This window comes from Aspergillus aculeatus (assembly GCF_001890905.1).
Source record: "Aspergillus aculeatus ATCC 16872 unplaced genomic scaffold ASPACscaffold_5, whole genome shotgun sequence".
Taxonomy (NCBI): Eukaryota; Fungi; Ascomycota; class Eurotiomycetes; order Eurotiales; family Aspergillaceae; genus Aspergillus; species Aspergillus aculeatus.
Window position 1 is genome coordinate 619,787 of NW_017962980.1, and position 17,186 is coordinate 636,972.

Consider the following 17,186-nt stretch of genomic DNA (forward strand, 5'->3'; position numbering starts at 1 on the left):
ACAGGACTGGTCACTGCGTTCTCTGCCTCGTCTTTTTTTTCTTTTTCTTTTTTTTTGGCTTCCCCTCTCTTTTCTTCATCCTGATTAATATTAAATTTTTTTCTGGGAATATAATTTTTTTTTTGCCAATTGTTGTGGTTCTTTTTACCTGCCATTACATCATTGGCTTCGGTTGGTCTAGGGATCGGTTTCCAACACCGGCTTCTCCTGAAATTCTCATCTGCCTTTATATAGAGCCCCTCCCCGAGCGCCTCTCTGTTCATGATCCTTCAGATCCATGGTTCTATATTCAGAAGCTTCCTACATACTACAACCCAATCTGCAAATCTTTGCCACTCGACTTTGATATCTGTTCTATCATCGTCGACTATCTACACCGATCTACCTCGCAATCACCTGTCTTCCCAATCTCCACGAAGACACACCAACAACAAACAATGGCATACACCAGACCCGAAACTTTTACATTACCGGAGGACGAACGGATGTTCTTGAGTCAACCAAGTCCACTTTCTCGTCCCCACGACTCGTTCTCCAAGGGCCCGGACCCATTGACGGCCAACTGGAACTACGATAGCGCTATTGATCTGTTCTCCTTAAACACCATGATTCCCGAGACTTTCCCTCTGGAGATGTCCAATGACATGATGACTCTGGATCCCAAGGACTTTCCCACCGACTTCTTCGCTCCGCCTCCCGACATCAGTGGCTTCACTATCTCCAACCACTCTGGCGAAGATGCTGCCTCCTGCGGCTCTCTTTCTTCGGTATGTTAATCGACAGCGACATTCTAAGAGACTAGGAGACTAACATCTCATTGATAGGACCTCGAAAGTGATGATCAGTCGTGGTCTCCCACCTGCCGTGTCTCTCCTTTGGACTCAATGACCATGGAGTTGCCCAAGCCTGCATCGAGATCTGTGAAGAGTGCCAGTCGCCGCAAGACTGCAACTGCAACCCAGCAACAGAAGGCCCGTGACGAATTGGTGACGAGATGGTCGTCTAGTCCAGAAATTACACCGCAGGACTACCCCGCTGCCAGCGTATCTCCTCTCCCCGCCCCCTCATCCCCGATCACCACCACCCGCAAAACGACACGCAGCATGTCTGGGGACTCCAATGCCAGCACAGGCCAGGCCAACACGGCCACGGGCCGCAACGCCGCCAAGCGGGCCGCACACAACATCATTGAGAAGCGGTACCGCACCAACATGAACGCCAAGTTCGTTGCCCTGGAGAAGGCCATGAGCGGGGGCATCCAGAAGCCGACCAAGGGTGGATCAGCGTCGCTGAAGAAGTCCGAGATTCTCACCAATGCGATTGCCTTCATGCAAGAACTGCAGGAGGAGAACAAGGCCCTCCAGAAGGAGTTGGCCATGATGAAACAGAACGTGGTCCCTAATGGGATGTGGCGACACAACAAGGGGGCCGAAGCCTTTCACGCTTAATTCTTCCTTTTCACCCGTGAGGCTTCCTCTCCTCCTCTGCTATGACCGTCACGAATCTCTTGTATAATATATTATGATCCTTTTCTTCGGTGTTGATAAGCTTTTTTTCTTTTCTTTTTTTTTTTTTTTTTTCTTTTTATCTTGGGTCTGAGACCCCTCTCCTGTCGTGGATGGCGAATATGGAACAACGGCTTGGTTTGGACGGAGTCTTGATATACCCGGGATAAAAGTCATTAAGAATTAATCTCATCCTCCCTCTTGATCTACATATCTAGTACTTCTTGTGTGAAAGTTCTTTCTATATCTCAGTAGATTTCATGTGTAGGGTATTGTTGTTGAGCCCGGATGGGGTAATAAACCATCCGGTCACACCGCCAACCCCGCCCAGCCTTTGCCGTACCTACCTTAATGCATCACCAACCCAACCCAACCCATTCATGATTCATCCGTCCATCCTATCGATTTTACCCTCTCCCACTCCCACTCCCGTTCCCGTTCCGTTCCCCTCCCACCCAGCCCTACCTTAAGTTGGCGTGTCTGACTGGTTGACTAGTAAATTAACAGTTCCTCGATCCTGACAGAACCCCCCACCTCTTCCACAAATTCCGACCGGTCCAGATTTCTCTTCCCGAATCTAGATCATCTCCATGTCCTGGAATCTAGGCCATCTCCAAGTTCTAGACTATTCGGTTTGTTTTGTTTTTCTCTTCCCATTATCCTCTTAATATACACAACCTGCGCACCACCGACCCCAAACACAGATCCCCAGGACCGCGGCTATGTCACCTCTTCGCCTGCCTCGCATCGCAATCACGATGCCCTCAACCCGTGAGGGTCTAGACCCGCCATAGTCATTTCCACAACGACCCGGGCTGTCTGAGCTTCGCATCGTGCATGAGGTTCGACCGCGAAGCATCGCAGGCTTCAGAGATGTGCGAACTTCAGCAGTGATGTGAATTTGGTGACGTGCAGGCCAAGCGCACTATCGCAAGCACACAGTGCTTGTTGTGTGCCAATGTCGCTACCTCTTCGGACACGGCTGCTGCCTGCTCTTTTCACAGACTGCGCGCTTGTCTCTGGGAGGATTTGTTTTTCCATCTAGACCTCTACAATGGTCGTTGTGAGGCTGGTTGAGCCCTTGTCGGATATTCCAGCTTTGACTCTCTCTCACTGTTGTCTTTCAGATGGATTTTATCGACATGGATATATTAGTAGGAGGATGAGAAGGTGGGCAGGCGTCTCTTGTCGCAATACAGCATCATCTTGACTCTGCTACTTTCCCTCAAGCACCGGAAGACTTCATCGAGACCGCAAAGCTATCGCCGTTATCCAGCGAGAAGTCACGGGAATCTGCTGTGCAAGTATACCTTGTCTTTATAGTCTTCCTGTCGTGAAAGCGCCTGGAGGGACTGGAACAGTTCACTATGCCTGAGTAAGCTCTTGTCTTGCCCTCGTGGTTCAGCGATACTGCACACGCTGGGGGGATATTCGTTGACCCACACTCCATGCACCTCTCCAGTACTAGCAAATCAACGTCCCCCTCCATTCATTCTGATCCGTCGATGGCGACTACAGGCGATGATCCTAGTGCTTCACTATCACAGAAGACTAGGAACGAGGAGATGCTCTGGCGGTACCTGGAATCTCCGGCTTCCGAGGATCCATACCTTCCGCTCCATGACAGGCCCACTGATCGTGAGGCACACCTAAAGGAGCTCGAGAAGAAATTAGCGGAAATACACGCAGTCCTTGGGAAGAGGTCAGAAGAGGGGGGCCGGAAACAATGAGATAAGGGGAGAGATGCTTGGCAGCCAAAGATAGGCTTGAAGCTGGGTCCTCCCTCGGGCAACGAGCCTCATATATTGATATCCTGCATAGGATCTGTTCTGTCATGAAGATCACAAACATCGCATAGACATTGGAGGGAAACTTTTTCCGAGCAACTGTGGCCTTGTCTAGCGAAACACTCACCCGGGGTTAATAGGTCTCGTGATCGGATGAAGGTCTAAAACTGACGCAAAGTGCACAACACTGTACCTGGCGCTTGCCTTGTCAACAATGGACTTTTATTTGAATCAGTATCATCCCTCGTGTTCAGGATTCCATCCCTTTGATCTCCCCGCGTGCCCCTTGCTGCACTTTCCAGGGCCAACCTTGTGATTGACATCATCTCGGTCAGCTTAATTACAATAATGGCTTGGCTGTTGTACATATAATAATGGTAGCATTGGTTAGCGATGGCTTCTTGAATTTGAAGCATCAGATAATAGTAGCACCGGCAATGGTAAGACTCTCTGAAGCGAGATTTCCATCCCCTGACGGTGGTGGAGTTTGTAGATCCCCGATTGTCATTGGCAGTTCCCAAATATAAATCTCTTGGCAGCATTTCCAGCCCAGCAGTTACTCAAGAGTCGTACAACCAGTCTTCATCCATCCTCGTTTGTCCGGCAGTGGTGGCTGCTATTATCCTCCAAGGAGGGTCCCTCACCTCCCCCTCTTTTCTCTCAGTTTGCTATTCACATTAAACACTCATATCATGAGGTTACATTGGAGAGTGGAACAGAAGGGGGGGGAGCGGAGGGGGATTGTGGATGCCTGAGGCTTGGCAAGTGCGGGTGGAAACAAACAAACAAACAAATCAGCGTTCATTCCTGACTTTCCTCCCTGACGATCTTCCCCCAAATCCTCCCAACCTCCAAGCCATCCCAAGCCCCCCAAGCCTTAAGCCTTGACTTGTCTCTCTTCTATTCTGAGTCCTCGCTTCGCCTGTCCGACGGTGTCCGTCCTGAAAACATGCTTCGATTGACCTTCAGATCCACCGGGCGGAGCCAATCACCTTCCCAAATGGGGGAAATCGGCATGCACATCCAGGCATCACTGGACTCAATTGCATCCCGACTGGTAAAAGGGCCCCAGACATTCCCCCTCTCTCCGAGGCTATCACGCGAGATGCAGCTCGTCTCCGCTCCGTTGCACAACTGGCTGTCAAATAAATACACCTCATCTACCTCCCTCCCCTGTTGATTTCACCTGGACCTCGTCTTTGTTAATCCTTCTTTTGCTCTCCACAATGCTGCCCTCGCTACTAAGCAATGGCGCAGCCCTATCACTCGCAGCCCTTGCGCTGCTTCCGTCTCTCGGAGCAGCCGAGGTCTTCGAGAAACTAGCTGGAGTTCCCCCAGGTAAGCGACTCCTATTTACCGTTGCAAACACGGCGAGCAGCGACCGCAGGGCTTTCACCAGTCGATCTCAAACTCACTATGACTCCGTGATGTAGGCTGGAAATTCTCTGGTAATCCCAGCGGGCGTGAATCTCTGCGCCTTCAGATTGCTCTCTCGCAGCACGATCTGGCTGGGTTCGAGCAGGCACTCTTGGACATGTCTACACCCGGACACGCCAACTATGGAAGACATTTCCGTTCCCACGATGAGGTGAAGCGGATGCTTATGCCTACCGACGAAGCCGTCTCGTCAGTTCGGGAGTGGCTTGAGTCGGCGGGAGTTAGCGACATCGAGCAGGATGCCGATTGGATCAACTTCCGCACTACCGTGGCCGACGCTAATTCCTTACTCGATGCCAACTTTAAATGGTATGTCAACGAGAACACGGACATCCGACGACTGCGCACCCTGGCCTACTCCATCCCTGACTCAGTGGCCCCGCATCTGAACATGATTCAACCGACCACTCGCTTTGGCCAACTCAAGCCCAACAGAGCCACCATGCGTAGCAAGCCCAAGCACGTTGATGAGAAGTCGCTGGCGTCCGCCGTGCGCGCTCAGAACACCTCGCAATGTGACTCGGTGATCACACCTCACTGCCTTAAGGACCTTTACAACGTGGGAGACTACCAGGCCGATGCTAAGTCTGGCAGTAAGGTCGCATTCGCGAGCTATCTGGAAGAGTATGCTCGGTATGACGATCTCGCCAAGTTCGAACAGAGACTTGCTCCCTCTGCGGTTGGTCAGAACTTTACCGTGGTCAAATTCAATGGCGGCCTGAACGACCAGAAGTCAACCAAGGACAGCGGCGAAGCCAACCTCGACCTGCAATACATCATTGGCATGAGCTCTCCACTCCCTGTGACTGAGTACAGCACCGGCGGCCGAGGCCAGCTTGTTCCGGACCTTAGCTCGCCTGACCCGAACGACAATAGCAACGAGCCGTACCTGGAACTTTTCCAGAATGTTCTCAAACTCTCCGACGCGGAGCTTCCTCAGGTTATCTCGACCTCATATGGCGAAGATGAGCAGGTACGAACTCCTAATCCTGTGTTATCCTATGGGTCGCATTTCGCGCCTTGCTTCAATCTGCGTGGTTAGGCCTTGCTCGAAAGTTAACCATTACTATAGTCAGTGCCCAAGTCATACGCCTTGAGCGTCTGTAACCTCATCGCCCAGCTCGGTAGCCGTGGCGTCTCCGTAATCTTCTCTTCCGGCGACTCGGGTGTTGGGGCTGCCTGCCTGACGAACGACGGCACTAACCGCACGCACTTCCCCCCTCAATTCCCTGCGGCCTGCCCCTGGGTCACCTCGGTCGGTGCCACTACGCTTACTTCCCCCGAAAAAGCTGTCTACTTCTCCTCTGGCGGCTTCTCTGACTACTGGGCTCAACCCTCCTACCAATCCGAAGCAGTGAACGACTACCTCATCAACCTGGGACCGAAGTTCGCCGGCCTCTTCAACGGATCGGGTCGCGCTTTCCCCGACGTCGCCACCCAGGGTACCAACTATGCAGTCTACGATAAGGGTGCCCTCGGGCAATTTGATGGCACCAGTTGTTCGGCACCCACCTTTGCCGGCCTTGTTGCTCTCTTGAACGATGCCAGACTGCGGGCGGGATCACCCGTCCTCGGCTTCTTGAACCCATGGCTCTACAGCGCTGCCGTGGAGGGAGAGGGTTTCAATGATATCACTCAGGGAGGCAGTTTAGGTTGTGACGGACGTAATCGATTCGGCGGCACGCCCAACGGCAGTCCCGTTGTACCGTTCGCAAGTTGGAATGCCACGGCAGGATGGGATCCTGTGACGGGCCTCGGATCGCCCAACTTCGGAAAACTCCTCGAGGTAGCTCTGGATGCTTGATCCTCGGAAATTGTGTTTCTTTGTCCATATTTTGTCTCCGGCGGAGGTGAAAATATCCGATCTAGTTCTGAACTTGCTTCTCGGTTACTGGTCAGCGATGCGGCCAGACGTGGGTAGCGACGCCATTTCATGTCAACTTACCACTTTAATCAATGCCAATCTTGAAGATATTTTTCTCTCCTGATCAAACCCGTCTAGCATATAGATGCCGGCGACTCTCTGCAGCAAACGTTGGCTCTCATCACCTGATTAGCTGACTCATCCCGCATGTTCAAACAACCGAACTCCGGCCTGAATTGCGATGTACCATTGATCTAACGGTGGAAATGAGTGCCCGAACATCACAGCATTGCATGCACTCGGTCCGTTTTCAGATCGGCGAAGCCCGAGGGAAATTGGAGTCGACCGGTCACCCCATAGCCGCCCATGATGACTACACCGGCGTGCACATAAAGACACTAGGAAACGCCACCGTTGAAGGGTCCAGATCTCTTTCATTGTTTGTCCTCCGACCTCGACCATGGAACCCTCCCCCACCTGCCCCCCTCATTCGTCTGGGTACTACGCGCATACTCGGCCACCGACTCGTGTATGATGAACTTCACCCTGGCTACTATACCTCTTCCGTTCGGTTTCGGCGGGCGCCTTTTTCTGCGTAACAAGTCATGACGCCTCTGTAACGTCGACGAAAGCTGGGTTGTTGGAGGGGGGGGGAGGGGAGGGAGGGAAAGCTTGCAGCTCCGTGCTTTGTCGCTTGAACCTTATAAAGCTACGGGGCCTCCTCTTTATGCCGGAAGTGTATGGACACACCTTTGTTGCAGCTGACAATTGCACATAGCACGGCCTGCTTTTCTTCCTTGAACGCTAATTGCATCGCCCCGACCTCGACAGCTTTCCTATTTGTGAATATAAGAATGCCTCAATGGGTGCCTGGGTCTCGAAAGAAGGCCGACGCCTCTCCTAATCATGAGTCGTCGGATCCTGCTGCGTCCAATCGCAATCAGCTGCCGATGCTGCACCTGGCCGACACTGCGCGGAACAATCTCGTCGCCGGGGTGGGTGAATTTGTGGGCACGTTTTTGTTCCTGTTCTTCTCCTTCGCGGGCACGCAGGTCGCCAACACCCCGAAGCCGGCCGACGGCGCACTCCCGAACACGTCCAATCTGCTCTACTCGGCGCTGTGCTTTGGGTTCTCGCTCATGGTCAATGTGTGGGCCTTCTACCGGGTGACAGGAGGGTTGTTCAATCCTGCGGTATGTTCCATCATCCCTACGCACAATCTGGCCCAGGGTCTTGGCGATCTGGTCAACCAGGGAGAGCTCCGTTGACTGAGACCCGTCGTTGCACACAGGTCACTCTGGCACTCTACCTGGTCGGCGGCCTGAAGCCGTTCCGGGCAGCGACGGTCTTTGGAGCCCAGCTTGTGGGCGGCATCGCGTCTGCAGGGGTAGTCAGCGCCTTGTTCCCCGGCTCGCTGAACGTGGCCACCCGATTGGGCGGGGGCGCCTCGATCTCGCAGGGTCTGTTCATCGAGGTCTTCCTGACGGCCCAGTTGGTTTTCGTGATTATCATGCTGGCCGTGGTCAAGCACAAGTCCACCTTCTTGGCCCCGGTGGGCATTGGGCTTGTCTTCTTTGTGACGGAGCTGGTTGGTGAGTTCTTTGCTCCTTGGTCAAACTCAATCAAATCAAACACAAAAGCATTAAATTAACCTTGCTTTTCTTGTCAATTAACCAGGCGACTACTACACCGGCGGCTCCCTCAATCCGGCGCGCTCCCTCGGCCCTGATGTCATCAACCGTAGCTTCCCCGGCTACCACTGGATCTACTGGGTGGGACCCCTGCTGGGCAGCCTGCTGGCGTGCGGGTTTTTTGCCTTCCTCCAGCTGTTCCAGTACCAGCAAGTCAACCCGGGCCAAGACTTCAACGAGTGGGAGGCGAAGCTGGGCCCGGGCTCGTGGGATTCCTCGATGCATCGGCCCTCGGTGCTGTCTGATGTCAGCACGCTCGGGCGCGCGCACTCCCCGACGGGTGAACGGTACCCGGCCCATGAACATAACAATATTCCTCACGGGGCTGAGCAGGTTTAATGGGAAGGTGGTGATCCGGCCGGCCCGGCAGCGCTTGGTTCGGCTCAACCATGGTTCGGAACCCCCCACCTCCCCCCGGCGCGCGCGCACTGTCATGGGCTTATCTTCTGGCCCACTGGCCCACATGGTGCAAGAATGACGGATCGAGTATGTGGGGATTTGTGCGGTAGGATGTAGGGTGGCAGCTGCGTGTTCTGGCTGATTACCCGTAGATATGAGTGTCTGGTTCTGGTCGGTGCCTAGTAACCTGGGCGTTACTTTCTATTTCAGCTAGCCCATTGAGAGGATTTCATCTCAGTAATTTTGCATGACAATGGATTCAAAGCTCCTTGAATCTGTCATTCCAGATGAGCAGCGAGAAATAATTCTTAGTATCAAAGAGTCCTTCACTGTGCATTACCATACCATCTGCTTGAGACCGGCCAGACCGGTGGTTTAGGCACCCATCGCCACATAAAGCTTGTCCCGGTCAGTGTAGTGTACTGTATCTTTATCCTGGCCGGGTCTCGCTCACAGACTGGGATGGGCCCAACCCTGTAGCCCAGTCTGTAACTGCACCGCAATAGTTCCCACTATCCCCTTCGTTTGAGCTGTAATCCTGTTTCCGGTCAATCTGTGGTAAATCTTATCCAACCCCAGGGTTTCTTCGCGGTCATCTCATCTCATCTCATCTCAACCCCCGCATCTGATTTTTTTTTTCTGATAGATGCAGGTAGTTACCTTCCTCTTCATCATGCATCGTCTCGCTGCCGGAACCATCTCTTCTGGATGGGCCAGAGCAAGCGCCAAGCGGCATGAAGCTTGACTTTTGGCTGAGGTGAATCAGGATATTTTTCTCCATAAGTGGGTTTTTATTAGAGTAGAGCGTATTATCCCCAAGGCTAGGGATTGATAGACTCTTGTTCATCGGGATTTGAAATTTGGGGATGGGGGGTTATGTTGGATAGTGACCGTTTTTGGGGATGGGGGTAGGTTATCGGTTATTGCGAAGGGAGGAAGATAGTTTGGTGCGGTGTGGTGTTGTGATGTGTTGTGAGTGATGTGCTGTGCTATGGCTTTATCTTTATTAGAAGTGATTATGGGCTTCAGGTGGTGTCGCGCTCTGTGCTGGTGGATCTTGGTATGGAATGTGGATGCTTGGGTGTAGGTGGGGAGGTCTGGATGGATAATTGGGTTGGGGGAGGGGGGGGCCCAGGGCGCTTGCTGTGTGGGTTGTTGGGGTGTGAGAGGTGAGGTTCGCGAGATGGGGACCCCAATTTGGGCTAGGGTTAAGGGGTTTCTGTTGACAGTATGGGAATGGTGAGGATTGGGTTTGATGGTCTGGGGGTATATAGATTTGGAATGTTTGCGAAGAGACCCTTTATTTGTGGGCGTAAGGTCTGGGGTTGGTGTTATAGGTTGGGGGTTGAGAGCATGGGGATCAGGGAGAGTCGAGGTAGGACGAAATGGTAGTAAGGAAAAACTGTATAGGACTGCGGTCTCTGCTTTCCTGGTCTCTGATAAAATGATACGGTGCTGGGGTGTTGAAGCTGGAGGTGATGGTTGTCACGTAGGATAAGAAGACTGACGATGCCTCGCCTTATCGTCGCTCTTGGGAGTACAGTACTTCGCAAGAAACCTACGGTCCAGCTGAATTCAGCATATAGCTCATCGGTGCTAACAGCACCCTTCATCCATACACCCCCTAATGCACCCATTCAACCACCCTTAGCCCAACCCCCAACCAGACAATATCACACCACCATTCAGCGACTATATATCATCCCTCCCATCCCTCAGCTCTGGGCACACCATGCACCTTTTTCCTCTTGGATCCTTCCAGACATTAATCCACCGTTGTGGCGTTTTACGCCAATCAACCCTATCTCTTTCAAAAAGCTGTTATCTCTCGCCAATCATCCCGTCTTGATACCCTGCCACGCAAGATCCTTATCACCGCATGGCCCTGCATCAATTTATCCAATGCACTAAACCCCAGAAGGCGCACTGATCCGGGGTCACCATCTAGGATCCAATCGATTCAACCATAGCCCGATAGCTCGTGGATCCGCATACCTTATCAGTTCGGTATCCAGGCGATCCCTGGGCTTGGCATTGTGATATCATCTGGCCCATGGACGATTACAGTCATATCAATCACGCCGCACTGGTTATGATGGGGAACACTGCGCTGCGCCAAGGGGCTTGGGAGGGGGTTATTTGATAGGGCTGGGTGCTCGCGGGAGCCCATTCTGCTGCTTTCGGGGGGATATTGATAAGGATCCTGCTTGGCATGGATTCCCACGATCGGAATGGAGCAACTGTGGAGACTCGCGATTGATTGCAGTATGGACAGGTCTGAGTCAGGCCAAGAAGATGTAAGGTTCGGATATTACATGTAGGTGCTTGGAGCGAGGGGCGGGGGGTGGATCTATATATACTGTGGGGGGTGTCTTTCCCTTGCCAGCGAAACGAGAATCGAACCGCACGGGTGGGTTATACTCCCCTGTTCACAATATTGGTATAATCTGTCCGACATGGCTGCGGTAAGTGGGAGGTCCTAGGAATGTTTTGTTGATACTCGATGTCAAAACTGATCATCTTTTTCCCGAACAGCCGGTCTATAATGCCTCAATGCCCGAGGGCGGCGACCCGCTCACCGTGGATGTCAACGCCCAGTTTGTGGGTTACGAGTATAATTATGTCTACATCGTCGCGTGCACCTTTATCGTGTTCATGATTCTGCCGGGGATCGGCTTGTTGTATAGTGGTTTGACGCGGAGGAAGTCTGCGATGGCCTTGCTGTTCCAGGCTTTCATGGTTCTTGCGGTGTGAGTTCGCTCCCGCTGCAGGTGCTATGTAATATTTCGTTACCCCCTGTGCTGATTCTCATGCAGCTCAACATTTCAATGGCTATTTTGGGGGTACTCGTTGGCCTACTCGAGAGATGGAGGCCCATTCATTGGCACGCTGAAGAATTTCGGCTTGATGGAGGTCCTTGTAGCCCCCTCGCCTGGCTCGGCCGTCCTGCCAGAAGTGGTGTTTTGCCTGTTCCAACTGCTCTTTTGCGCATGCACAGTAAGACTCTCGTCCCAGTCCGCCTCCGCATAGTCAGTGCTAAGAGCCACAGGTGATGATCGTTGTTGGTGGCACTTTTGAGAGAGGCGCTATCCTCCCTTCGCTCATCTTCAGCTTCTGGTGGGCTACGGTCGTCTACTGCCCGTTGGCTCGCTGGACCTGGAGCAGCAACGGATGGCTGTACAACCTTCCCGCCATTGACTTTGCGGGTGGCGGTCCGGTGCATATCGCTTCCGGTGTCTCGGCCTTAGCCTATGCTTTAGTTCTCGGCAAAAGGAGGGATTACGGAGCACCTTCTTTCCGCAAACCTCACAACACTACACTCATTTTTCTGGGAACCGTCTTGATTTGGACTGGCTGGCTTGGTTTCAATGTATGTGTCGCGCATGGTCTAGTGTTGTGCATATGGTCTAATATTCGAGGAACGCAGGGCGGTTCAAGTCTCAATGCGAGCATGCGTGCCATGGTGGCCGTCTTCAACACCAACACGGCCGGATGCACAGGTATCCTCGGCTGGGTATTGGTGGATATGATCAAGCACCGCGGAAAGTTCTCTATAGTTGGTGCTTGTGAAGGTGCGATCGCCGGGTTGGTCGGAATCACCCCAGCTGCCGGCTGCGTGTCGTTCTGGCTCGCTGCGTGCATTGGATTCATCACCGCGGTTGTCTGTTCCCTTCTCCAGAACGTGAACGAGTGGATCGGCGTCGACGAAGGCTTGGATGTTTTCAAACTCCACGGCATTGGTGGAATGGTGGGTGCATTTCTGACAGGGTTGTTCGCCAGCCAGAAGATTTCGGCCTTGGATGGCAGCAGTCTGGCACCCGGAGCGATCGATGGAAACGGAGTGCAAGTTGGAAAACAAATCGCGGAGATCTGCGCCATCTCCAGCTATTCGTTCGTGGTGACCTGCGCTCTGCTGCTGATTCTCAAGTACATCCCGGGCATGAACCTTCGGGTCAGTGAGGAAGCCGAGTTGTTAGGGTTGGATCAGACCGAGTTCTTCGACGAGCAAATCGGGGACTGGTCGATCACTGAAGGAAGTACTAGTCCTACCTTGATCGGAGTGTCGCAGAATTCATCCGGCTCCATCACGAAGGAGGAGTGCCAGGTGAAGGGGAGCGGGGTATAGACCTGCTGCAGTGTGCAGTGTGTATTGTTTATTTTTGTGTTTGAGTGCAAGAACTTGATTTTGGAGCGTTTGCCGATCTCTATGCCTGTAACTGCGGAAAATCGATAGATTCAGCAGCAGCAATACTGTGGTAGATTATTTAGACGCGCGGCCTCCGATCGTCCACCGTATCGCGTTATTGCATGGGTTGCACAACGAGATTCATGGTTGCAAGGTATCATTGGGTGTTGCTGTTCTGACAACGTTGATTGTACTGTGTAAGCCGGGCGTGAGATGTCAAGCTCGGGCCGGATAAGCGGAATGATGCCATATCACCACCGTCGAGCGACAACAGCCTGGCAGGGTACGGTGGAGCTCCAGAGCTAAATCCGGACATATCGTCATCGTCACCAGATAGCCATGAATGGTCGGATACATCCGACGTCCCTTGGGTGGTCTCCATTAAAAGAGATGGCTGGTTGGTGTCAGGCGTCCAACCGAAGTGAAGGATGGAGTTGATACGGGAGAGGATCTCAGACTCTCAGACTCTCTCCGTGGAAAGAGGGGCAGCCCTGGAGGACAGGTGTGGAGGGCAGTAAATGGAAGTGGGTGGGCAAGTAACCAATCACCGGTCCAGGCGGTGGAACAAGGCGTGCAGAGCTTACGTCAACCCCGGCCGGGGTATTTTCACAATCGATTGGATTCATTTGATTCACATTTCACTGCATTCTTGGACCAGGCAGGCTGGCCGAGACCCTTCCACTTAATCTCCCGAAGATACCACTTAGTAGATTGCAATTATCTACAAAAGTAGGTGAGGATGAAAAATGAAGAAGACATCTACTGGTAAAGATCATCGATCAGAGTCAATCTCATCATCAATCTATAATTAACAAATAATCTCATCAAACGGTGCTCAATACGAACTCCCTTCAGGTTAAGGTTGGAAGGGAAACGTGGTGCAGGCTATTATCTGCCTTTGTATACGCAAGTCTGGCCGCTTCCCGACCATTCCCGGATAGGCTTGGAGGCTTCCTCCTGCATCCGTTCCCGTCTTATCGAACCTCATCCACTAAACTCTCTCTGTCAAGAAAAGTCACTTTTCCTTTTTGCCTTTTACCTTTTTGGTCCTTTTCCCTTCGTCTCCCTCTCCAAACTAAATCATCACCCTTTCCGACTCCTCCTCCTCCTGCCATTCTTCACCTCCCCACTCCTCATTTCTCCCTTTACACTCCTCTCGTTCCGTCCATTTCCACCTCCAACTCTTACTTCCGGATTGCATCTCTGGTTCTACTCTACCTTTGACTTTCTACTCCATCTTGCTTCCTCGTAGCAAGAGCCATTCGTTTGTCACCGTTCCTCCCGTCGACTGTCGCATCTCCCTTATCTGCGACCGGCTCCCCGCCCGCCTTCCGTACCTTTTGCGATCACAACATCCATACTTTGCTTTGCACCCCTTCGACTGCTGACAACTATCGCTATTCTCCCGCTTGTCGCTGGCTTCGAGGTGGTCATGCGGCTTAGACTGTTCACTCATCTACAATACTAATCTTAATACCACCGTTGCGATCCCTATGGGCAAATGTAAGTTGCCGGTCGCATGTCCCCGCCGGAAGTGGGTTTTTCAGGGTGCTAATGCAGGGTCTCATAGGGCGCTATGGAGTCGTCCTGGACGCAGGCTCGTCTGTATGTTGGACCTCGGTGGGCTCGATAAAGATTACGTTCGCTAATGCCTCGACAGGGGACTCGAGTTCATGTCTATCGATGGTTAGACAACGCCATCGCTCGCAAAGAGGCTGATGGAGATAAGCTCAAGTCTCTCCCGGAGATCAAAACAAAATCCCACTGGACCAAGAAAATTCATCCAGGTACGGCTTCCAGAATGTCATGGATGCTTGCAATTTGAGCTCCAGATTAACACTCATCGCTCATAGGAGTATCTTCTTTCGCCAACAAACCAGAAGATGTGGGACACGAACATCTTGCGGAACTTCTCGAACATGCCCGTGAAATTGTACCCGATGATGCCATCAAAGACACCCCGATCTTTCTCCTTGCCACTGCCGGTATGCGTCTGCTAGGCGATGTCGAACGGAAAGTCCTGCTGGAGCAGATTTGCTCATACGTCGGCGCGAACTCGGATTTCTTGCTTCCCGACTGCGACATTCATATCCAGGTTATCCCCGGAGTTACGGAGGGGTTGTACGGTTGGATTGCCACGAACTATCTCCTCGGAAGCTTCGATTCGCCAGGGCCCCATGATCACGGCAAGGGTCACCACACGTATGGGTTTTTGGACATGGGTGGCGCATCGGCACAGATCGCATTCGCGCCCAACGCGACCGAGAGCGAAAAGCACGCGAACGACCTGACGCTACTGCGGCTGCGCAACATTGACGGATCGGACCAGGAACACAGGGTTTTCGTCACTTCATGGCTGGAATTTGGGGTGCATGAGGCTCGGAGGCGCTTCGTCGAGTCTCTGCAGGCGGCCAGTGCTGTTGGAGGAGTCACGGAGCTCCCGGATCCCTGTCTACCTGCAGGATTGCGTACGACTATAGATGGAAAGCCACTTCTCCCGAAAGACGACAGTATGCATCTACTGGGGACTGGAAAGTTTGACGAGTGCTTGCGTCAAACATATCCTTTACTGGACAAAGATGCGCCTTGTCCGGACCAGCCATGTCTCCTCCGTGGTGTGCATGTACCAGCCATTGACTTCGATGTAAACCACTTTGTCGGAATCAGCGAGTACTGGCATACGACTCACGAGATCTTTGAGATGGGCCACAAGGACAAAGCCTACGACTTTCACACCTACCAGGATCGCGTGCAGTCTTTCTGCTCTCACGATTGGGAGAGCATTGAGGCTGGACTTGAGAGCCATCAATGGGGCAAGAAGGTCGATCGGGAATCAGCCTCCGAGGTTTGCTTCAAGGCATCATGGATCATCAATGTATTGCATGACGGCATTGGGATCCCTCGGGTAGGATTGGACGAAATGACAAGCTCGAGCCACAACGGGACCAAGGAGGTGTTGTCCCATGGTCAAAGCAAAGGCTTTCTGGACTCTTTTCAGGCTGCCGACAAGATCCAAGACACGGAAGTGAGCTGGACTCTCGGAAAGATGGTTCTGTATGCATCCTCGCAGATCCCTATCGAAGCTCAAGACGCACTCCCGGTAGGCTTCGGCAGCAATGTTGCCGGGGTCCCCAGCGACTTTCAATATCCGAGTGCCGAGCTGCTGCCCGATCCTGAAGGCGCACACAACGGATCATGGCGCGACGCCATGCTCGACAGCAGCCCATCCCGCAGAGTGCCTGGTCTCATTCTCTTCCTGATTATAATAGTCGTGGCTGCATTTTTCCTCTGCGGGCGCAGCCGCCGACTCAAGATGTATCACAAGATCCAAAATGTCTTCGGTGGCGGTGGCCCTTCTCACCCCAGCTACCCCAAGAAACGGAGAATCTTTGGCGGCAAGCTGCCTTTCTTCGGCCCGAGAAGTCCCACATATGAACGCGTTCTTGAGGATGGTGCTACTGCCTATGATCTCGGTGAGACGGCGTCCAGCCGCAGCTCCATCGGTGGGGGACGTCCATCGGAAGCGGACTCCACGAAATTCCTGGCACCGAAGCGGGCATCGAGCTGGGGAAGCGGTAGCAATACACCCACGTTCAAGTATGCGCTGGACAATTCATCTTCAGGGACTATTGGACTCGGTATCACTCCGAGTCCGGGTGTCTCGGCGATGGATCGACATGGTCTCGTGGTGAGGACGGAGAGTAGAGATCACCTGGCGCCGGTGGCACTGGGCCCGACGACGAATGGTCGCCGGTCCAGAGCTGGCAGTCCCTCTCGATCCCACCCCAACAAATCGCCAGTCATGACCCCTCTGACAGATGAATGATCCTTCTGTATGATTATGTTTATGTCGCCGTGTTGCATTTCCCGGAGTTGGTGTTCCGCGTTGTCAGGCCAGAACTTGGATTGGAGTTGGCCGTGTAATTTCCGGAGTTGCTTCTTGCGAAGATATTGTCGGAGCACGTGCTCCTGAGTACATATTTGCTCTGTTCGAACCATTTGTCAAAGTATTAGACATAGCCAATTTAGTCAATGCCAGGTGCAAACATTTACTTTCATGAAACCGTTCGAATCTGGGTATGGATACTGTAGAGAAGAATGTCACGTGCGAGAGGCGCGAAAGCTGAGTCAGCTGTTCACCGCCCCGGCAAAATCTCAGTGATTGTGAAGCCCGGACAGGGCCAGTCGCAGCGGAGCTCCCGACTCTCATCCTGCCTGTCACCACCCACCGAAAAGCTTGCGATTTGCTGTCGGGTTCAATCCGCTTTCTTTCGAATTCTCTTATTTATTGCTTTGTGTTTTCACGCGCATGATACC

The 17,186-nt window shown here is 52.8% G+C and overlaps 5 protein-coding genes across 5 annotated transcripts; all 5 read left to right on the plus strand.

Moving 5' to 3' along the window:
* Positions 1-437: 437 nt before the first annotated feature.
* Positions 438-1,448, plus strand: ASPACDRAFT_51232 (uncharacterized protein; the record flags this gene model as incomplete). Its single annotated transcript, XM_020202451.1, has 2 exons — positions 438-767; positions 825-1,448. The coding sequence occupies 2 exons, from the start codon at positions 438-440 to the stop codon at positions 1,446-1,448; spliced, it is 954 nt and encodes a 317-aa protein (XP_020057680.1).
* A 3,070-nt stretch (positions 1,449-4,518) lies between these two features.
* On the plus strand, positions 4,519-6,533 carry ASPACDRAFT_59053 (S53 family peptidase; the record flags this gene model as incomplete). The annotated part of the gene is made up of 3 exons (XM_020203406.1): positions 4,519-4,630; positions 4,726-5,702; positions 5,802-6,533. 3 exons carry the CDS (start codon positions 4,519-4,521, stop codon positions 6,531-6,533), a joined length of 1,821 nt encoding a protein of 606 aa, XP_020057681.1.
* A 914-nt stretch (positions 6,534-7,447) lies between these two features.
* ASPACDRAFT_59054 (aquaporin) lies at positions 7,448-8,623 on the plus strand (the record flags this gene model as incomplete). Its single annotated transcript, XM_020203407.1, has 3 exons — positions 7,448-7,786; positions 7,885-8,185; positions 8,271-8,623. 3 exons carry the CDS (start codon positions 7,448-7,450, stop codon positions 8,621-8,623), a joined length of 993 nt encoding a protein of 330 aa, XP_020057682.1.
* A 2,516-nt stretch (positions 8,624-11,139) lies between these two features.
* Positions 11,140-12,809, plus strand: ASPACDRAFT_51235 (ammonium transporter; the record flags this gene model as incomplete). Its single annotated transcript, XM_020202452.1, has 5 exons — positions 11,140-11,148; positions 11,219-11,433; positions 11,500-11,680; positions 11,733-12,053; positions 12,111-12,809. The coding sequence occupies 5 exons, from the start codon at positions 11,140-11,142 to the stop codon at positions 12,807-12,809; spliced, it is 1,425 nt and encodes a 474-aa protein (XP_020057683.1).
* Positions 12,810-14,072: 1,263 nt separating this feature from the next.
* ASPACDRAFT_77121 (putative nucleoside diphosphatase (Ynd1)) lies at positions 14,073-16,926 on the plus strand. The gene is made up of 4 exons (XM_020204878.1): positions 14,073-14,372; positions 14,440-14,474; positions 14,530-14,656; positions 14,723-16,926. Exons 1-4 carry the CDS (start codon positions 14,363-14,365, stop codon positions 16,693-16,695), a joined length of 2,145 nt encoding a protein of 714 aa, XP_020057684.1. The 5' UTR covers positions 14,073-14,362; the 3' UTR covers positions 16,696-16,926.
* The last annotated feature ends 260 nt before the right edge of the window (positions 16,927-17,186 follow it).